General features: G+C 43.8%; 1 protein-coding gene across 1 annotated transcript; it reads left to right on the top strand.

The window, feature by feature from the left end:
- Window positions 1–233: 233 nt before the first annotated feature.
- Il5ra (interleukin 5 receptor subunit alpha) lies at window positions 234–22,343 on the top strand. The gene is made up of 10 exons (XM_048354928.1): window positions 234–306; window positions 1,841–1,986; window positions 2,714–2,852; window positions 4,166–4,325; window positions 4,394–4,581; window positions 7,199–7,344; window positions 8,476–8,614; window positions 19,457–19,553; window positions 21,386–21,470; window positions 22,257–22,343. Exons 1-10 carry the CDS (start codon window positions 234–236, stop codon window positions 22,341–22,343), a joined length of 1,260 nt encoding a protein of 419 aa, XP_048210885.1.

Raw genomic sequence — 22,343 nt, 5'->3', positions numbered from 1 at the left:
ACTGTGGCCCCAATAGGCCTTCATTTGGGTCATTTCTTGATTGGTCTACAATTACTAATTTCATTCTTCTCCTCAGGCTATAATCTACCACCAAAGAGCAGAGTCCAACACGTCCCTATTCCTATCCTTCCACACATGCCCCTCGTGCTTGTTAACGCTCGCCTTGTGAGTTTTGCTTAGAAATGACAGATGATTCAGATTTTCTCCTGTTTCCTGTGTAGAATCCGACCACCATGGCACCTGCACTGCTGATTCTTTGGGGGGCTGCCGTGATATTGCAAGTGGACTTGCTTCCTGACAGAAAGTGTAAGAACCTTCCTATCAATTCTAGCCCCCCTCCTCTCCCCTCTCCTCTCTTCTCCCTTTTTCTCCCTTCCTTTCCTGTTCCCTCTCTTCCCCTCTCTCCTCCTCTCCAGTCCCCTCCCCTCCTTTTTTTTTGGCACAATATTAAAAGAGTAGCATGATTTTCTCCAAAGCAAATTCGCAACTGGGATTTTGTGTGTGTGTGCTGATCCTGGGGCTTGAACTCAGGGCTTGGGCGCTGTCCCTGAGCCTCTTTGCGCTCAAGGCTATTACCCTACCACTTGAACCACAGCACCACTTTCAGCCTTTTCCGAGTAGTTTGTTGGAGATAAGAGTCTTGGGGAGTTGTTGCATTGCCTGGCTTTGAACTGTGATCCTCACATATCAGCTTCCTGAGTAGCTATGATTATAGACATGAGCTGCCAGCACCCAGCACAACTCAGAAATTTTTATAACGTAAAATATTGGTTGTTATCAGAATATAACCTGTTAGCTGGGAACCTGTGGCTCACTCTTGTAATCCACATTACTCAAGAGGCCAATCCTTGGAGGGTCCTGCGTCAAAGGCAGCTTGAGAAGAAAAGTCCACAAGATTCCATCTCTAATTAAGCACCAATACACTGGGTGGAGGGTGGCAAAAAAGAAAAAATATAAACCCGTTTGATAGTGGATAGTGTGTGTGTGTGTGTGTGTGTGTGTGTGTGTGTGTGCGTGTTTGTGCCAATACAGGGCTTGAACTCAGGGCTTTGTGCTCTCACTTGGTCTTTCTGTTCATGGCTGCCACTCTACCACTTCCGCCATGCCTCCATTTCTGGTTTTTTTGGTGTTTAACTGGAGATAAGAATCTCATGGCACATCTGGCCTGTGCTGGCTTCAAACTGTGATTCTCCTATCTCAGCCTCTGGAGCTGCTAGGATTGCAAGCATGAACCACAGGCACCCAGCTCACATGTACTTGTGACTGCGACTCGTAATGAGAAGTACATGCCATTTACATAAAGAAATACATAGGTAACCTTATGTCATCGTAACAAGACACTCACAAAGCAGTTGCCATTGTGACTGATGTATCCTGCTGTTTTCTGTTTCTAGCGTGTGGATAGCATGAATGGACACATCACAATGAATTCCCTGTGTACAGTGAACTCATGCTAGTAATAAATTACTAACAGAACTCATTAATAGATAATGACCCTCAGTCTGAGAACTACAGATACAATGACTTGTGATCTAGTAAATGTTCATATCCAATAAAATAAAAACAAATAAATATTGCAGGCGAAGTTAAAAAATAAAACCATTTTAAAGAATTCTTCCAAGATCACTTCAGCATTACATATTCTAATTTCCATAAGAAAATAATATATATTACAATAAAATATGGTTTAAATGTTAAGATCTGGGGATGGAGTTTGATGGTAGTATACTTGCTAGCAAGTGCAAGACTCTGGATTTGAATCTAGAGTGATAAAGTTAAAATGCTGTTTATGTACAAATGGGTATTGTATTGCTTCCTTTTTTTTTCTTTGAATCAATAGTTTTACTTCTCCCACCTGTGAATTTCACCATCAAATTTATGGGTTTGTCTCAAGTTCTTTTACGGTGGGAGCCAAATCCTGACCAGGAGCAATGGAATGTTAATCTAGAATATCATGTGAAAATACACACTCCACAAGAAGACGATGTAAGTGTCTGTTCTAAGGACTTTTTACACTCGACCCTCATTTCTCTGTCAAATACCGATACATGTATCTGTGAATAAGCAACAGTACAGAGTGTTTGATCTTTGGGGGAAATTTTTCCCTTTAAGAAGATGATGTTCTAACTTATTAGGTACAGGGCATTAGACACTCGTTTTATGTTTCTTATGAAATGGCAAAAATAACAGGAGAAAAATAGCCAGGTAAAACAGTGGGACAGAGGAGACTGTAGAGTCAGAGAAAGCAAGTTTGAAGCCAAGTTCATCTACTTCCTATGTTTGCAACCCTGAGCAACTGCTGGACATCTCAGATATCCTAACACATCTGCTACATATTAGGTGTGCAACTAAGCCCTGTGAAGGGAGAGGAAGCTTGTGTTACTGTTTCACAGTCAAGGTAGAATTTTAACGAACTTCCTGCTATGCAATTACTTTTGGAGAATGAGACCACTATGAATGATCAAAATCAAATGGAACTTGTGTTTTAATTATGATAATATTTCATTTATTGTTTTTAGAAGAACATATTCACAGGCCACTGAGGCATTTGGTTATTATTCCAACCATTTGTAATTCGTTCTAATAAAACTCACTGGGTTTTATTGATGTGCCATCTCAACCATGGAGTCAAAGGCCTAGTTGACTAAGAAACAGTTCTCCAAGGCCCTTTGCTCTTGTGATATGCATCATGGCTGTTGGCTTTTGCCATTAGTACGAAACCAGGAAGACTGAAAGCAAGTGTGTGATTCCGCTCCATCGTGGTATCTCAGCAAGTGTGCAGACGATCGCTTGGCGCCAGGGTTCTCTCCTCGCTAGCACCTGGGTTTCTGCTGAACTTCACGCCCCACCAGGTAAAGTGGACCTCCAGGCATCCAAGAATATACTTTGGACTGCAGAGTGGAAAAATAAAGCTAAAGATTTTAGTCAGTTACCCGTGGCTGTATCTTCTATGCCCTGACCTGGCCTACCAGGTCTTTTTGCTGCCATAGTCCTTCCCATTCCTTCTGGACACCCCTGCTAGAATACCCACTCCTCTATGTGGCTACAAGCGGGAAGGTGGTGTTTCTGATACCTAGAACTACTGATACTTCTGATTACACACACACACACACACACACACACGGAAAGAAGAATGGGGTTGGAGCTGGTAGCTCATACCTGTAATCCTAGCTAATACACAGGGTGAGTTTGAGGATCACAGTTTAAAGCCAGTCTGGGTAGGACTGTGAGACTCTTCTCTATAACTACCAAAAAGTCAGAAGAACTGTTGCCCAAGTGGGACAGCACCAGTTTTGAGTGAGGAAGCTAATAGATAATACCTAGGTCCTGAGTTCAAGCCCAAGTACGCACATATATACATGTGTACACACACAGAGAGAGAAAGAGAGAGAGAGAGAGAGAGAAGAAAGGAGATACAGGCTTTCAGGTGCTGAGATATGTGAGTGTACAACGTCACAGTTGTCTTCTCATTCCTCTTGTGTTAGTCAGCTTTCTGTTACTATAACAAACACTGAAGACAATCGCTTTATAGAGAGAAAAGGTTGTTTCTGATTCCTGTCAGTTATGGCCAGCTAGTCACATTGCTTTTAGGCTGTGCAGTAAGGCACAGGGGTAACACATAGCAGAGCAAAACTGTTCACATGGTGCCTCATGCCTGTAATCTTAGCTATTCAGGAAGCTGAGATCTGAGGATCGAGGTTTGAAGGCAGCCCAGGCAGGAAAATTTGTGAGACTCTTGTCTCTAATTAACCACTAAAAAAAGCTGGAAGTAGAGATGTGGATCAAAGTAGTAGAGATCTAGCTAGCCTTGGGCAAAAAAAAAAAAAAAGTCTCAAGGACAGTGCTCAGGCCCTGAGTTCAAGCCCCACGACCAACAAAAAAGTAAAAGTAAACAAACTGTTCACTTCATGAGTGCAATGCAACAGAGATGAGGAAGTAGGGCCCGGGGTTCTACTGTACTCCTGGAGGTTATGAACCTCATCACCAGAACGTCTCCCAGGAGACCCCGAACTCTTACAGGCTCTACCACTTCCCAGCAGCCCCACGGGCTGGATAACTCTAGTTTCTTCCCTCTGGTAAAGCTGGATTTTGAAGAGTCTCAAAAGTAACAACATGCAGCATCGATCGGGGCAATGTTTAGCTCTTTTTCTTTCCCACCATTTAGGGTCACCTGGAACCTCCATTGTCAATTTAACTTGCACTACCACCACCACCATGGTGGCAGATAATTCCACGGCCTTAAGGCCCTACCGAGTTTCTCTGCGTTGTGCCTGGCTTGCTGGCAAGGGTGCCCCTGATGATGTACAATACTTCCTCTATTATAGGTTAGTATCTAATTTTACATTTGCAAATGAATTTGTTTCTTAGAAGACTCATGAGTGTTCCAATTTAGGTATGGCTCTATGACAGAACAGTGCCAAGCATACAGCAAAGACGCACTGCACCGAAATACCGCGTGCTGGTTCCCCAAGACTTTCATCCACAGCAGAGGCCACGAGTGGCTTGCAGTGCACGTCAACGGCTCAAGCAAGCAGGCTACCATTCAGCCCTTCGATCAGCTCTTTGCTCTACATGCCATTGGTAAGCAGGATTTGTCCCCATGTAGAAACATTTGAATCACAGCACTAGAAAAGGTGGGATCTCTTTTCTGAGGATACGTTAGCATCTAATCCATGCTGGACAAGCCTTGGGCAGGTTTCTTGCTTTAGCTTACTTAAACTCTTGGCTGGATAAAGGGGGTCTATCCTGAACATTGTAATGTGATTTCTCATTATTCTTGGCTACTATCTATAAGGTGTCAGTCATAGCTTCTACTCTGACCTCTGTGGTCCAGGTTTGACCACACACACACAAAATCCCCACTCATTGTAAAATGTCCCTTTGATGGCAACATTTCTACCAGGATGTCTGAGCCAGGAATAGTGAACCCACTAATTAAAGAAGCCCATTTCATCTCCCATTGTCATAGAAAGAATTCATGAAATTCTTGTAACTGATAGATCACTTTCTAGCCAGAACCACTCTATGCTTTTTGTCCCCTCACAAGGCTCCCAAAGGCAGCCAGGATTCCCATCCTGAGGCCTCTTTACCAATCTCAGCCCACTCCCCAATTCCTCATGGATTCACCAGAACTCCTCACCATGCTGGCCCACCTCTAAATGTTCTTGAGTTCTAATGACTACCCTCATGTCTAGTACTCAGTTCTCCAAACAGAAAGTCATCCTTTTTGTCCTAGATATTTTTGTTGGTTGTGGGGCTTGAATTCAGGGCTTGGGCGCTGTCCCTGAGCTCTTTTGCTCAAGGCTAGTGCTCTACCACTTGAGCCATAGCGCCATTTCTGGGTTTGGAGTGGTTAACTGGAGACCAGTCTTATGAGAACTCTTCGACCTGGGTTGGCTTTGATCTGTGATCCTCAGATCTCAGCTTCTTGAGTAGCTAGGATAACAGGCACAAGACACTAGCACCCAGCGTGTCCAAGATACTTCTGTTCATGAAACATATCCAGAGTATTTCACACAGATTCTTGGTGATTAACAGCCAAGACTTCTGTGGAATGGTTGTTTCCATTGGCTGGGGACATCCAGGCAGCTTGTTCTACTGACCAGTGGAGTTACTTTAGTCAAGCTGCTCATTCCACTGTGTCTTCTGACATAGGAAATGGGGGACAAGTGAGGGGTTTTTGTGTGTAAGAATGACTTAGAGTAGTGCCTGGGTAAGTCTGCAGTAAATGCATGAAGGGCATGATTTAAAGGGCATTTAAAGGGACTCCAAGGGCATGATTTCAGTTCTGACGTATCTACATCACATGGAGTAGGACTTTGTTTTTGAGGAATCCTAAACCTTGCTGAAAAGGTTGTATGAATCTCTTCCATTGTTTATTTCTTAGGTAATCTAAAAGTGTCACTTTCATGAAAATAGTCAACAGATGCAGAGAAGACCTGAGAGACAAGGACAATGTAGAATTGGATATGGGTTGGAACACTCTGCAGAAATTTTATTTGCTGGCTTTTATTTTACTGAGGCCAATTCCTAGAATTGCTTAAAAAAAAGCCATAAGTGTTCTCTTGGCTAAGCATTTTCTTCTGGGAGAATAGCTGACTCAGTGATGTCATTCTAAGATTATTCCCGTGATTCACTAATTGTGAGATCTATGTCATCTAATCTAAAACAAAGATACTCATTCAGGAGTCATTTTCGCTCCCCTTACACAGTCCTAAGACAAGCAGGGGAGAGCTCTGAGGAAAGAATGTAACAGGTATAAGTAAGCACAAACACAGGTCTGTCCATTCTTTATGTACAAGAAAACAGAAGCTTCTAGCTCCCTTTCACAGACAAAACAAGCAACAACAAAACCTAACTTTATGTACATATGTGGAAAGATTGCGCCAAAACATTTCACTCTGTACAATTAATATACAGATAAAAATGTATTTTTTAAATAAGAGAAGCCAAGCTAAGTCTGATGGCTCACACCCGAAAATCCTAGCTACTCAGGAAGTTGAGATTTGAGGATTGTGATTTGAAGCCAGCTAGGACAGGAAAGGTTGTGAGATTCTTATCTCCAATAAACTACTCAAAAAAAAAAGCTGGGAGTGGAGCTGTGGCTCAAGTGGTAGAGTGCTAGCCCTGAGCAAATTTGCTCAAGACCAGTGTCCAGACCCCGAGTTCAAGCCCCAAGATTGGCACCAAAATAAGTAAACAAGTAAGTAAGCAAATGAGAATAAATAAGTAAGCAAACAAACACATTAATTAATAGACAAAACAAGAGAAACAATGCAACCAAGAAAGGGGAAGTGACTTGTCCCGGACCACACGTACACAAGGGGACTGTGGTAGCGCTGGTTTTGAGCTACAGGGTATTCTCTGTCTTTGGGCAATCTTATCCAGGCCTGCTCTAACTTGGAAAGATGGAGTGAGTCTTGTAATGAAGAGATGAGGGAAGGGGTTCAATCCATTACTTGTGTTTGGAGTGGTCAGCTCTGTAATGTACAGAAGGTGGTCTCTTTTCCATTGTCACAATACATGAGCCCCGTAGAAGTCCCCAGTGTCCTGTGGTTTGGAAATCAGTAGACTAAGAACTGATAGTAAATCTTGAGATGACCATGTGTTAGAAATGCCTTGAGAAGAGTGAGTGGTTTGGAGGTATCAATTCCTGGAGCCTAAATAAGTGACATTGAGCTCCCTTTCTCTAACCCAGATCAAGTAAACCCTCCAATGAACATCACAGCTGAGATTCAAGGAACTCGCCTCTTTATCCATTGGGAGAAACCAGTTTCTGCCTTTCCAGCCCAGTGTTTTGATTATGAAGTAAAAATTTGTAATGCAAAGAATGATTATTTTCAGGTAAAATCTTTTATTTTTCTTGCTTGTGGTTGGCATGGTTCAAGTGATAAAGTGTCAGCTGCCAGCCAACTAAGAAAACTGAGTGAAAATAAGGCCTTGAATTTAATGTCCAGTACTACAGAAAGAAAAGAAGAGGAAGAGAAGGAAGAAGAGGAAAAGGAAGGGAAGGAGGGAGAGGAAAAGAAAAAATTCTCTTAAAAATGGTCCTAGCCTGGTGTCAGTGGCTCATGCTGTAATTCTAACTGCTCAGGAAGCTGAGATCTGAGGATCACAGTTCAAAGCCAGCTTGGTGGGAAAGTCTGTGAGACTCTAATCACCAATAAACTCCTCAGAAAAAGCTGGAAGTGATGCTGTGGCAAAAGTGGTAGAGCGCTAGCTAGCCTTGAGTACCAAAAGTTCAGGGACAGAGACCAAGCCGGGAGTTCAAGCAAAAAACAAACAAACAAACAACACACATGGTGGTAGGCAACAGGAAGCACTGAAGGTTTGTGACAACATTTACAGAGTAGAAGAATAATTTTGAGAGCAGTGTTGAAAGCCCCATGGGGTGGTGGGAGGGGTCAGTGGACACAGGGAGGTGTGTTAATGGCTACTGATGCAGTCTAAGGAGAAGCTGGATGTGGTGGTACATGCCTGTAATCCCAGCCCAGGCAGAAAGAATTAAAAATGTTTAAGGCTAGCTTGAGCTACATAATGATACTTTATTTCAAATTAGAAAAAAAAACAAAACAAAACAGGAAGGGCTAAACTAGGCTGTGGTTATAGGTAGGGGGAATAGGATGGGAGTTGTGTGGTACTGTTTAGGAATGTCACTTCAGACCAAGGAGACTATAAATACTGATAGAGGCTCCACCAGCCTCTTAATCCACATCAACTGGGCCTAGCTTACATTGCCTAGACTTTTACCATTGACCACATCCTGTATTTTGGTTGCAAGGAGCCTTCTCTGAAGGGTGACTGTGGCTTATCACATCTGGGAATAAACGAATTAATGTCTCCTATGGATTTTAAATTACTTCTTGCACAGTGAGTCGTATGACCTCCAAATGACCTTGCAAGGTGGCCATTGGCATAAACGATGTGTCTAGAGATTATTAGAATGCTATTCCCCGCCCCCCTCCCCACATCTAGATGGAAAAAGTGACAACCAACGAATTCATCGCAACCACCCATGCTATTTCCAAGTATTCCGTTCAAGTGCGGGCCACGGTGAGCTCCGCATGCCGAGAGCCGGGGCTCTGGAGCGCGTGGAGCCAGCCTGTTCACGCCGGTGAGTCCCCCGCACTGATGTGACCTTACACCGCCATGCCCGCAAGGGCGCCCTTCCCTCGAGGGTCCCGAAATACTTTAGAATCTCTGCTCTCCACGGGTGCCTCTGCCTCCTCAACCACTGTGGGTTTTCTGGGAGGCCCATGACGCTTAGGTGACACACCATTTTCTCAGCACGGACCCTCTCCTGGCTTGGTTCCTGGTCTGGATTTGTGTTGTTCCCCCTGGGGAACATCTTGTGGGGACCGCACCCAGGCCTTGAGTTCAAGTCCCAGTAGTGGCAGGTGCACTCATGCGCACTCTCACCAACCCCCCCCCCCCCATCACTTACTATGTACTCTTCAGAGCTCCTTCCTGGCCATTATTCTCGCCTCTCTAGTTTGGATCTGGCCTCATTACCGTTTCCTCCCAGGTGTACCTCATTGGCATTATCTTCAGCAAATCCCATTTCATTTACTGCCACCCATTTCCTGAAGACGGGCTGATTAATATGAGCACTCACCTTATAAATCCATCCTTTCTGGAATTTACTCCCCTGCTCCCCTGCTTAGGATCATTAGTGAATTTAATCAATGCAGACTTTCCTTTTCATCAAGATGATTAATAAACATAATAGAAAGCCCAAGCCCCTCGGGGACATTCTGCTTGGCTCTTCCTTCACCCCTGGTGGGTGCAGCCATTATTGTGCCCGGCTTGCAGTCTTCCGGGCAATTGGGCTGCTACATTCATTTCCTCCTTTCCTACCAAGCCCATAAGTGGCCCCCCCCAGCCTTCCTCTTCCATTTACTCTCCCCAGCCCCCCTCAAATATAATCTCTTCTTTTGATATTAAGTCCACCCCCTATATTTTAATTAAGGTAAGGAAGGAATAGAGATATTAAATGACTCGGTAGTTGTCAAACAGCCAAGAAGTGGCTATTAATGTTTAATTTTCTCCAATAGGTGACATAGGAGCCAATTAGCAAATTAAAATAGCTTCAGCTAACTAATTAACCCATTATAGCCCAAGGTTATTTCATAAAGGATGGCACACACCATGAATCCGATGAGGTTGGGTTAGGGGAGGAGGAGGGCATTTCCGCTGGGGACAGAGGAAACAATGAGCAAGAGCACCCTGCCTGCGCTAAACGGTGCTGCGTTCAGCCCATCCTCCTAGCCTAGGACTTCTAGAGCGTGGATTATTTTCAAGAAGCAATAGAGCAGCCCTTGCATTTATCTATACTTGTTATCTACTGCTTTTCAGAAGCAGGCTTCGGTCTTAAGAGCTGAACTTCCCAATTTTTACAAGTCTTCCTCCTTTTTAAACTGTCTTAACTTCCGGATTCTTCTGTTCTTTTGTTATCTTTCCTGTTGACTGAAATTTTCTAGGTCCTTGATGCTGGTCTTCGTGAAGCTTTTTGTTGTCTGAAGTCTATATCTTTTCTTCCTTCCCCTCTAGGATGTTCTAATGCCATGTGTGAAATAAGCTATGATGAACATACATTTCTCTACCTTCCCCGTGGTAATGGGCATGCTGGCTGCATTTCTTTGTAGCTACATCTTTGGTTCTGATTCAGTCTTGTTTGTCAGTGACAGGTCACGGCCATAATCATGAGAATCACCCTCAAAGGAACAACGAATGGCCTTTTGCTCTAATCACACTAAAGGCAACAGCTGATGGCCAAGATCTGTGTTATGGTGGAATGAGGGATAAGTGAGAAACTGTTTCTTAATAGCTTTTTTCAGGCTTGAGGTGCATGGCATTTACCCCTGGGGACTAGAGCAACATTCACCCACTTTTCACATCACTGGAGCTCTCCACGGAGCACCTTCAGCAACCATGCATTGTACCTGCGGAAAGTTTTCATGTCCTGCCACGGTTTGAGCTCTGGGTCCCAGAGTTGGGTGATATGCCTAGAATGTTAAGACTGAAGGCAAAGAGACTGAAACAGAAAATCGGTGTGGCATGTTGGGGATTGGGTTGGGATGGAAGGAAAGCTTCCTGAAAGGAAACTCCTGCGCCTTTCCCCTTTGATGGATATTCATGATGGCTGTGTTAGGAAACCCACTAGCTCCTCTAGGACCTGTGGAAGCAAAAGATTATGGAGGGACACAAGATCCTGGAGCTCCAAATTATTTCCCTCTCACTTCTGTGCCTGCATTTCTGTCCCTGTCCACCCCCTTCTGTCTGTGTCTCGTCTATACCAGCATTGTCTTTGAGTATGTGTGAGTATATGTGTGTATGCATGCATGCACCTGTGCACTGTTCCTCAGTTTGAACTCCAGGCCTCACACTCTTGCCTGGCTTCCTCACTCAAAGCTTATGTTCTACCACTTGAGCCACTCCTCTACTTCTCGCTTGTTTTGATGGTTCGTTGGCAATAAGAGTCTCTTATTGACTTCCCTGCCCAGGCTGGCTTCAAACCTCAGGCCTCAGGCCTCAGCCTGCTAAGTAGCTAGGATGACAGACATGCGCCTCCAGCTTTATCTTTCTAGAATTCTCACTATAGTGAGCTAAGGAACAAACCAGGAAAGGAAAACATGGTAGAAGGGGCCACCTTTGCTTTCTCTAGGCCTTTGAAAACTTTCCTAGGGCAAGAGATGGAAGGTTCTGGCTCAACACAGTGTGAAAACTGCTGGAAATTTTATCACAAGTGACCCAGTAGGAAGAGAAAAACCATTCACAATGTGAGTCTAGGTTTTTCTCTCTACATGGAGTATGTAGGATGGGTAAACATTGTCATTGGCTGATTGAAACACTTTCTTTCACCCAAACTCTTGGGATGTCAAGGTGGGCTTGACCTTTCCAGGGCTCATCACCATTTGGTACCAGCTGGGGGCAGAAAGGCCTTTGTCCCACTGCCCTGAAGGAGGGTGAACACAGAGCTTTCAGATTCTGTCTTCACATGCCAGGAGCACTGAATTCCCATTAGTCCTCTGGCACAACTACCCTCTCTTGCTGGCACATCCCCTTCCCATGACTGAATTCTGCCTCGTGACATACCTGCCAATGGGACCTTTATCACTGGGCCTGAGCCTGGGCTAGGCAAGTTCACGGATGTAAACTTCTGCACACACATGACTTTAGTCATTGTGTAGGTGGAAGATAGACTCCCAGAGCTCCCAGAGTGACACAGCTGGTGAGTGGTAGCCTAGGCCTAGAATCTCATGGCACAATTGGCTCCACACCTAACTTCTAGGATGTTCTATTGACCTGTTGGCTCTTATTCCATCTGGGATGGCTGAGGCCAAAGGCCAGGCCATGCCTCCTCAGCAGGAGATGGGGGCTGCACAAAGAAAAGCTCTGCTGGCTCTGGACCTGATCACCATCCATCCATGCCCAGACCCAGGATCGTTTTCATCCACTTCTTCAGAATACTCTTGGCTCATTTGTTTCTCTCCGTTATCCGCCATGTTTATTTAAATACAGATCCTCCAGGGCTAGGACTATTCATACCTTATGCCTCTTTATCTTCTCCGATCTCTGGGATATTTGGTGTTGGTCTTTCCTAAACTGAGCTTATTACTACTCTGCATATTTAATGATTGTGACAGCACACCAATTTTGGTCTTTCTTTGGGGATTTAGGGACATTATCTTGATGCTTTTGCCCTGGTGCAATGCATTTAATGCTAATCATAGTAAGTATGTTTATTAACTCCTCCGTTCCTTCTTCCCATTTCAAAGCTGATGGCCTTCTCAATGTCCTCTCGGCAGCAAGAGACAGAGCTAAGGCACAACTTTGTCACTCTTGCTTCTCACTTCTTATGTGATACCTGCGACCAGCTCATTGCTGCTTTAGCAGGGGCATAGAACAGGTGTAACAGTTCCTTCCAGAAGAGAGTTCTGGGTGCATGGGAGCTGCAGAAGGCATGGGGCTCCTGGAACTCTCTGGAAAGCCGACAGAAGGAAAGAAAATTGCTAGGAGCAGGGACTCATCACATTCCAAGTCTCAGCCCAATGGAGGTGATGCAGACAGCCAACATTGCATTAGGGGATGTAGTGAGGATCTCAAGCATACAGACAGCAGGCATGCCCAGCTACACACCGCTCCAGTCTCCACTGCTCCTCTGTACTTTGGTCCACTTGAACCCAGTTTCTTGAGGAGTATGTTCTTTAGAGTGGCTCTTGGATTTCTCTATGTGTCACTCACTCAGGCTGCATTCTGCTGCTCTTATATTTCAGAGTTCCCTAAACCAGGGATGGCCCACAGTCTATTTGACAGCTGCCTTGGAAAGGTCTCATACACAAAAGTTTGTGTGTGATGGAAGCCCTTTATTCTACATCCAGTGGAAAGCCGAAGGATGCTGGCTAAACCCTGAATCACAGACATCACATTGATATCCTCACAATTATCCAGCCTTGTTGGTGCCATTTAAAGTTCTTCCAAATCTACCTGCTGGTCTTGATAATGCAGCGGGGTTGCTTTCATTAGAAGAATCCCATTAATTTACTAATTAGCACTTTCCCTGAAAAATCCATGATTGAATCTGAAGTCTGATTCAAAATCGATACAGATGCATTGAAAATTCATACCTTTATGAGCATTGAAGGTGGAAAAGGCCTCCAAATCAAACTTGTCTCCTGAGAACTATGTGTCTCGACTACATCAATGATAGAATTTTGAAGCTGGAGGGACTACAGCACCCAAGATTTCACAAGCCTCCCAAGGCAGTCAGAGGCAGAGCTGGGTAGGACTAAGTTGGTCCAACACTTAGATATTTCCTTGTTTCTCTCCATTGCTTCCATCCATCCCATCCTAGCTCATGTATATCCTAGAGCCTCGGACAACAGAAGTTCAGGTCCTGGCTCATCTGCAAGACCAATTGGCTGAGAGGCCAAAAGAAATGGAAGCAGAAGCCACAGGGACTAGCCAGATGAATTCCCCAAGTGCTTTAAGCTGGTTCTATCTTCAAAGCACCTAGCAATGAGGTAGAGAGTATGGTGGCCATCTCTGAGGAACAAACTGTCTGACTTCCTTTTCAAACACTGGTCTCAGCATGGCTAAATGAGCGAGCTATCATCTTTCTCAAAAGAAATGCCTGTGACTTCCTTTCTTACAGCAGTCACCCTTGAGCCACAGAAAGAGTTCTAATCCTCTATGTTTTTTTTCTACCCAGTCCTGGGACTGGACTCATGAAATCTTATTTTGAAAAAAAATAAAAGGTCCAAGTCTATAGAATCGCAAGTGTTTTAACCCAAACTGTGTGTCATGTCTGTGGGCCCAGTTCCCCTGTTCTGCCTGCAGCAAAATCATTTATTTTATATTTTTCTGTTATTTATCTGTCCTGGGGCTTTAACTCTGGGCCTGGGCACTGTCCCTGAGCTCTTCAGCTCAAGGCTAGTGCTCTACCACTTGAGCCACAGTGCTACTTCTGATTTTCTGTAGGTTAATTGGACATAAAAGTCTCACGGACTTTTGCGCCCTGGCTGGTTTTGAACCTCCATCCTCAGATCTCACCTGAGTAGCTAGGGTTACAGGCATGAGCCACTGGTGCCTGGATTAGCAAAATCATTTATAATGAGTTGTTTTCTCTCTTTCTTTCTCTCTGTCTCGCTCTGTCTCTCTCTCCCCCTTCCCCTCTCTTCTCTCTCTCTTTAAACTGGTAACTCATGAGTGGATAATTTACAAGTAATTTCCATTCAGCACTGAGTATGGGATAGCTTTTTCTTTTTTTGGTTGGGTTTTTTTAACTGTATTTTTTTGTGTTTTCTTTTTTCTTTTCAAATTTTTATTATCAAACTGATGTACAGAGAGGTTACAGTTTCATACATTAGGCATTGGATACATTTGGTACTGGGGATCGAACCCAGGACGTTGCACTTGCTAGGCAAGCGCTTTGCCACTGAGCTACATCCCAGCCCAGCTTTTTCTTTTTCACTAAACTCCCCAGCCAGCTTAGATTTACTTTGCAAGGAAGCTAACTGCTCACCTATGTTCTGGGTTTGAATTTTGTTCTGACTTGGCTTTCTGGGAGCACCTGTCAGAGAGGCAAACCAGGAGAAAAGACTCATGGACAACTCCTTCCAAACAATAATCAGGACTTGGCTTCCCACCTAGTACCCTGCATATATGAATAAGTTTTCTTTTAATTGAAAAGAAATCAGTTGCCCCTCTCTTTTTCTGCTAATTCAGAGAGAACCTTCACTTCTCAAAGTAAGAGAGGAACTCAATAATCCAGGGAGTGGTTTAACTGCAAAGATTTTTGTAATCATAGTCAGAAGACAACGGTAGTATTATCAGGACTTGACATATCAGCCTGGAGATTTCACAATGGGAGCCAGAAGGGTGAATGAGCCTATGACACCCCAAACCCCACTGTATTTACAACACTGCTTGTTCTTTCTTCAGGAGCCCATACATTGTCCTCTCAGTCCCTTCGTTGTAAACAGCAGGACTTTTTCTTTTCTGACATGTCCCTTGGTGAATCTACAGACATGCTGAATGTACTTATTCAGACACTTGCAACAATGGAGGCGAGAATGGTTGGCTTCAGAGATGGGGCACATGAAGCAGCCTAAGGCTGTTATTCAGAGAATCAAAGCAGGAAGAAAAGACAGACACATAGGATGTGCCAGCGGAATCAGGTGCTCTTTGTATTAGCAATGAGCAAATGCCATTAAAAAAACACACAACAGAACAAAGTTTCACAAGATGCCAAGTTCAAATCCAAACAATCAAGCGTGAACTCTAGAATCCTTATTGATCATTTGGGGATTTGGGGAAAAAAAGGCAAGATTTGTTTCTCTAAAGATGTGTTTTTCTACCATTTGACAAAGTGCAGCTAATGCTTATTTATAGTAGACATAAACACACTTCACAAGTAAGCTTTTCTTTAATAGTATACCCACAACCATAGAACTCTCCTTGATCTGCTTTCATGTAAGACTTAACACTCTACCACTTAAGTCACAGCTCCACTTCCAGCTTTTTGGGGGTAAATTGGAGATAAGAATCTCAGGGACTTTCCTTTTTGCCTGGGCTGGCTTTGAACCTGGATCCTGAGGTGTTAGGCCACCTGTGTAGCTTAGGATTACAGGTGGGAGTCAGTCAAAAAGCACCCGGTAAGCATAGGTTTATTTATTTATTTTAAATAAAGCAACTTGGTACCACCTAGTGGGAAATCCGCCATTTGCAAGGCAACCGCTTTCATTAAAGAGGGGCCCACACACTTGGGTTTAACTGCTAGGGCAGGCAGGACAGGATCCTAAACCAGAGCTTCCCTATGGAGAATTCCATGGAGCCACATGAGAAGGCCCTGGAGAATGTGTTACAGATGTCTTAGTGTGAGTCAAGGAAAGCAGAAAACTGGGTCTAGAATCCAGCTCTCCAGACCTGGCAGGAGCCCAAAGCTTACGGCTCCTACATTTCTGTAGTAAACCAAGGAGGTGAAGAAAGGGGGCGGGGCTGGGGAGAATAAGGGAAACCAAGGTAGCTTTAAGGATTTGGGGGTCAGAGGCTTGAAATGCAAAAGTCAGGGGGAGAAGTTGTTTTGAAATAAAGCCTATCATAGATCTGGTTTGGACTGTGGTCAGCTCTGAGAAGCACTCAGTGGTATAGTATCAGTGCATGGTTTGTGATTTAGACCTGGAGTTGCTGCGTGCCAGGAATGAAGACTTGGGAGGAGATTTTTTTTGTGTGTGTGGAATTTAAAGGCTAACCTGTGATAAAGACACTTTTTTCAGCATTGGAAAACAGACCACAGGAGAACCAAGGGATGAGCGAGTCAGAAAGGCTAGTTGACAGGGAAATTGTATTTTGCATTTTTCTTTCTGTTTCCAGCGCCGGGCTTTCTCTCAGGGCCTCCAGCCCCTGCTTGGCTTTTTCTATTCAAGCCTGCTGCTCCACCGCTGGAGCCACAGCTCCCCTTCCAGCCAGTGGAGAATTTAAAGGAATGGAGGCTTTGAAAGCATGAAGGCGGAGTCAAAGCACGCGTGGCTCCGTTTCCACCTGGGCTCAGCCAGCCAGTGTGGGCTCAGCCACCAGCGGCGGACAATGCGGAAAGGAGATTAAGAAAAATAGAGTCCAGGGAAACAACCCCGAGAATCTTTTGGATTAGTCTAGGAAGACGTTAACAGTGATTTTAAAGACAGTTGCAAAAGTAGGAAAATGATACACCTGGATCCTCTCATCCAAGAAATTAGGCTAACGTAAGAAAGTATTTGATGTTAGGCAGAAGATTTGGCTGAGCAAAGCCACGGCTTATTCAAGATAAAGGAGTCTAAGAATATTGGAGAGCGGAAGGGAAGAGATGGAGAGGGAGATTGGAGCTTTGGGGAGCAGAAGAGATGTCTAAGTAAGTACCCTGGAGACAGCAAAGGAAGAGATTAGAGTGAGAGTCACTCATTAAATACAAATATAACTCCCCTCTTCATACTTGCATGTTACAAGGTTTGGGGCTTTTAGGAAGTCTTTAAGCTGCTTCAAAGCACTGGAATTTTGACTTATATGTATTTGTTGTTTTTATAAAAGAAATGATTCATGGCAAAATTGAGGACTCGAACTTTGTTTTTTGTCCTGGGATAGTGTGGTTTGAAGTTAACCTTGGTAACTTATCAGGAAATCATTGCTGCGTTGTCTGCTTAATGTACTTCTTTCCTGATGGACTACAGGCTGTGTGACACAAGGGTTCATGTGCGTTCTTCCGAGCACAGTATCTTGTACATCATTAAATGCCTAATGGGAGCCTAATATTTGTTCAGTGGATTTGATCAGAGAATTAATGGAGTAGTACATGATGTATTCAGGGAGGTGACTCAGGATCTGAATTCTCCTCTCCAAGTGAATCAGGATCTTTAATAAGAACATGTCTTCTGCCGGGCACCTGTGACTCACACCTGCAATCTTAACTACTTAGAAAGCTGAGATCTGAGGCTCTCAGGTCAAAGCCAGCTGGGCAGGAAAGTCCACATGACTCAAATCTCCAACGAATCCCCTGAAAAGCTGGAGGTGAAGGTGTGGCTAAAGTGGTAAGCTCCAGCCTTGAATGAGAAAAGCTGAGAAGTGCCTAGGCCTTGAGATCAAGACTCAGTTTCTGGTTGTTTCCTTAAACAAAAACACCATTAACAATTAACAATGGTTGATACTGAAAACTGACATTTTTGCACTTTGTAAAATTGTTATTATTATGTGGTTGTACAAAGGGGTTACAGTTCCATAAGTCAGGATATGAGTACGCTTCTTGATCAATGTTATCCCTTCCTTTGTTCTCTCCCTATCTTCCCTTTCCCATTCCTAGTTACGCAGTTCACTTTTTACATAGTGTATGTTGAATACAATGACTGTATTTCTTCACTCTTCCTCCCTCCATTCCTTTGCCCACCCCTCAAAACATGTTTCCACTTCCTGGTATTAATTTTGATAAATGGTACATGAGTTGTTCAGAAGAGTTATCCCTTTGGATCCCTCCCTTAAGTATACCATCCTTTAGTCAGTCTGTTTGTGTGTAAATGCATTGAGCCCTGAATATGCTATCATCCACAGTTGTATTTTAGGTCTAGCTTCTGTAGATGAGAGAAAACATGCACCGTTTGACTCTGAGCCTTGCTTTCTTCACTTAACATAATTTGTCCATCCATTACCCTGCAAATGACATAACATTATTCTTTCTAATCGATGAGTAAATTTCCATTGTGTATATGTACCACATTGTCTTTCTTTTAAATATAATTTTATTATTATTATAAAGGTGTTGTGCAGAAGGGGTACAGTTTCGTAAGTCAGATAGTGACGTCTTGACTTTTCCCCAGCTTCCCCTTCCCAGCCCTGTCCACAAATTGCATAGTTCATTTTATGCATAGTGCTTTGTGAATACCATGCCTTCATTTGTTCATCCTCCCTCCCTCCCTCCCTCCCTCCCTCCATTTCTGTGCGACCATCTTCTCCCACTTCAAAAAAAAAATAGAAAAAAAGAACGAACAAAACAACAACAGAAAGCATATCACCACTACCACCACCAAAAAACCACCAAAAAAACCTCCCATGTTTCCATTTCTTGGAATCTGTTTGGATAAGTAGTATTTTAAATAGTATTTCAGAGGTGTTACACCTTTGGGCTTCTCCCCTTTCCTCCTTTAGTCTCACTGTATGGCCCTACATTTTCTCAAACCATCCATCCATTGTAGGAGCATTGACTTCTTTATTATTATTATTGGTTTTTCCTTTTTCAGTACTGGGGATCGAACCCAGGATGTTGCAGTTGCTAGGCAAGCGCTTTGCCACTGAGCTACATCCCAGCCCGCACTGACTGCTTTAAACAAGTCTCACATAGAGCACAGCAATCCTTTAAGAACCCCCCCCACCCACCAAAGAAGCAGTCCCTGGAGTATGGGTCAGGAACCAATTCAGAGACTAGGGTGATGTGCGCTCAACCTTCAGAGTACTGATCATGATGGCTTTTCTTCTACTTTCCTGGCTATGTAAGAGGAGCAATGGGGGAGATCATCAAGATCATATGGCATTTATTGCTAACTGTATTTTCTCATACGTCTCAAGAATCCCATTTCCACCTTGGCAAAACATTTTTACTGTAAAACAACCAGGTTACTCTAGGGTTTGTTTTTTTTTTTTGTGGCTTTGTCATCCCAAAACCTTATTCTTAACCCAAAGCTGATGAGCTCCAGGGCTCAGGAAACAGTAGAAGGAAGAGATTCGAGAATACTAGCTGGTTGAATTACGAATGCTTGATGCTTCAACATGGCCTTGTTATCATGAGTCCATGCCAGGCTCAGGGAAGTTCAACTACGTGTCTAGCGTTGTTTAAGGTTCTAGAACTCACACCCAGGCTATGTGATGTCTGAAATGTTTTCACTTCCTTTATCTTCCCTTGATTCTAAGTCTCACTCTGTCTCTTTTCTCCAATCAGGGAATGACGAGCAGGCGCCCTGGGCAGGATGGTTTCCCATAGCGCTCACCGCCACGTTTTGTATCCTCTCGTTCATTTTCTTCCTCGTCTGCAGAATGTAGGTATTCCTTACACCTAGTTGCTTCCAGCTGTATCTGAGTATGGTATTCTGAAGCCTTGCTAAGTGTACACGAGATGGAAGGTTCTCAGTATCACGTGGGATTTAAAGCCTTTCTGTGTCGGATCTTTCTGAGGTACATGGACACCAAATCAAAAGTGCCGAGCACTGGCTCATGATGTCCAGAAACTAGACCAGGTCCATAGCCACTACATAGCCCACTGCAACTTTGTTGACAAGAAATTCATGTATGTAGAAGTTTTTCCCTTTCAATACTTCATTTAGTAATTGCTTGTCTTTTTGTATATGTGTGTGCTGGTCTTGGGGCTTGAACTCAGGGCCTGGGCCCTATCCCTTATCTGCTTTTTCTTTATGAGAGCTTTCTAATGAAGTGGGCATACTGGTAGTGCAATTCCCAAAGGAAATAGAAAGTAACAGCCACAAAATTAGAAGCACTTTGAGCTTCTTTTGATCAAGGCGATTAGTGCCACATGAGCCAGCGCTCTATTTCCAGGTTGTCTTTATTAAGCCATCAAGGTAGGCTTGTTATATCCCAGGTAAAAGGTGACAGCTCATCAGAGGTTGACATCACCGCCATTCCCCAACATGACGAGTCTCAATAATCAGGGGCCAACTCTACCTGGATCATCTGCCACCTGGCCAGAGTGGATGATGTGTGTATGTGTGTGTGTGTGTGTGTGTGTGTGTGTGTGTGCACACATGCACATGTGTGTGCCTGCCAGAACTGGGGCTTGAAATCAGAGCCTTGCATTGTCGCTTGGCTTTTATGCTCAAGGCGAGCGCTCCACCACTTGAACCACACTTCACTCTGACTTTGTACTAGTTCAATGGAGATAGGAATCTCTTGGATTTGTCTGTTTGGCTTCAAATCTTGAGCTGGCTTCAAATCTAGAACCTTGGATCTTAGCCTCTTAAGTAGCTAGGATCCTAGAGCCACTGGTGCTTGGCAAGATTGATAATTCTGAAGTTAACCAGAGAGTCTAGAAATGCCTTGAATATCTGGTATCAAATCCTGTGACCTGAAAATGGCTTTATAAATACACTCCATCTATCCATTTTGGTTTCTAGAAGCAACATGTCCTTTAAGGAGGTGTCAGCCCCTGCTCCCATACCTGGCTCATGCCTATGATCCTAGCTATGTACAAGGCTGAGATCTGGTGAGCAGGTGCGAATCCAGCCTGGCAGGAGCATTCAGAAGGCTCTTAGCTCCAATTAATCAGCAAAAAGTTGGGACTTGAGGTGTGGCTCAAGTGGTAGAGCACCAGCCCTGAGAAAAAAAAGCTAAGGGACAACACACTGGCCTTGAGTTCAAGTCCCACTACCGGCATGTGCACACACACGAACATGTTTTATGTTGGCTCTTTCATGAATAGATTACTATCATATTTGTTATATTTGGGTAGCATCCATACAGGGGAGGGGATGAAGGGAAGGGGGAAGGTAGTTTAAAGAAACGGAAATGAGAAAATGTCCATGATTTAACACAGTCCAGGAAGGAATACCATAACCAGTACTGTAAGTAACTGCATAGTGCTAATAATTCAGTATCTGTAGTCTGTCTTCAGACCTTCTGCCTGGCAATATGCATAGAACAGTGGCTAGTTTGTCTCTGTTGGTGGACTCAGAAGCCAGATCAAAGCCTTACAGTATTCTAAGGCCCTCAACTGATGTAGATGTGGAGAATTGCTCACCAGTAAAAATTTTGTATTTATGAAGCAGTTAGTTGTAAAACCAACAATTTTTAGAGTTGGTATTTAAAGACAGGAGAAATGCTGATAGACACACAATTCCTTTTTTTATTCTCTTTCCAGATATAACTTGTGGAACAAGTTGTTTCCACCAATTCCAGCACCCAAAAGTAACATCAAAGACTTCTTTGTGGCCACTCACTATGAGGTAATGTTGAAAAGATATGTTCTTTTCTTTTATTTCTTTCTTTATCAGTCCTGGGGCTTGAACTCAGGGCCAAGATGCTATCTTTAAGCTTCTATTGCTCAAGGCTAGTACTCTACCACTTGAGCCACAGCTCCATTTCTGTCTTTTTCTGTGATTAATTGGAGATAAGAGTCTAATTGACGGACTTTCCTGCCTGGGCTGGCTTCAAACTGTGATCCTCAAATCTCCTGAGCAGCTAGGATTACAGGTGTGAGACACTGGCACCTGACCTAAGAAGATCCGTTCCAAGTGCCCAAGCTTGAGTCTCCTGTGACCTCTCGCTGGGCCCTTGTTTTTTTCTGCTATAAGGTGGATAGATGGTCCAGGAGACAGGAGCTTTATTCTTACTTCCATGGTCCTGTTGTTTGGCCAAATGGTGGTTCTCCCTGTGCAAAGGCCGGGGTTATTTATAGTGTACTCTGCAAGCACAATAACCTAGAATCCATTCCCAGCAACAAAAATAAGCTACAGCTGGGTCTCCCTTTGATATATCCTATTTAACCATATGGTTATGGCATGATAATCATAAAGGCAAATTTATTCCTAGAAAGAGGGCTAAGGAGCATTATGAACAGGGGGGCAGGTTTGGGGGCACAAGTTCATGGGTATCTTTTTCTTCTTCCTACTTTATAGTTCCATATTTTCTTCAACAGTCATTGTTTTTATTAAAATTGTTTAAACTCCATCATACTGAACTCAAGAAGATGTTCATCTAAAGGATTGTTTCCACCCCCCCCCCCTCCCCAGAAAACTGGTTCCAGGGATACAGAAACTGAGGTTATAAGTTATGTGGAGGAGCCTGGAATGGAGGTCTTGGAACACTCTGTGTTTTGA

The sequence above is a fragment of the Perognathus longimembris genome, chromosome 10, assembly GCF_023159225.1.
Source record: "Perognathus longimembris pacificus isolate PPM17 chromosome 10, ASM2315922v1, whole genome shotgun sequence".
Classification (NCBI taxonomy): domain Eukaryota; kingdom Metazoa; phylum Chordata; class Mammalia; order Rodentia; family Heteromyidae; genus Perognathus; species Perognathus longimembris.
This window is presented reverse-complemented; position numbering and strand designations above follow the sequence as displayed.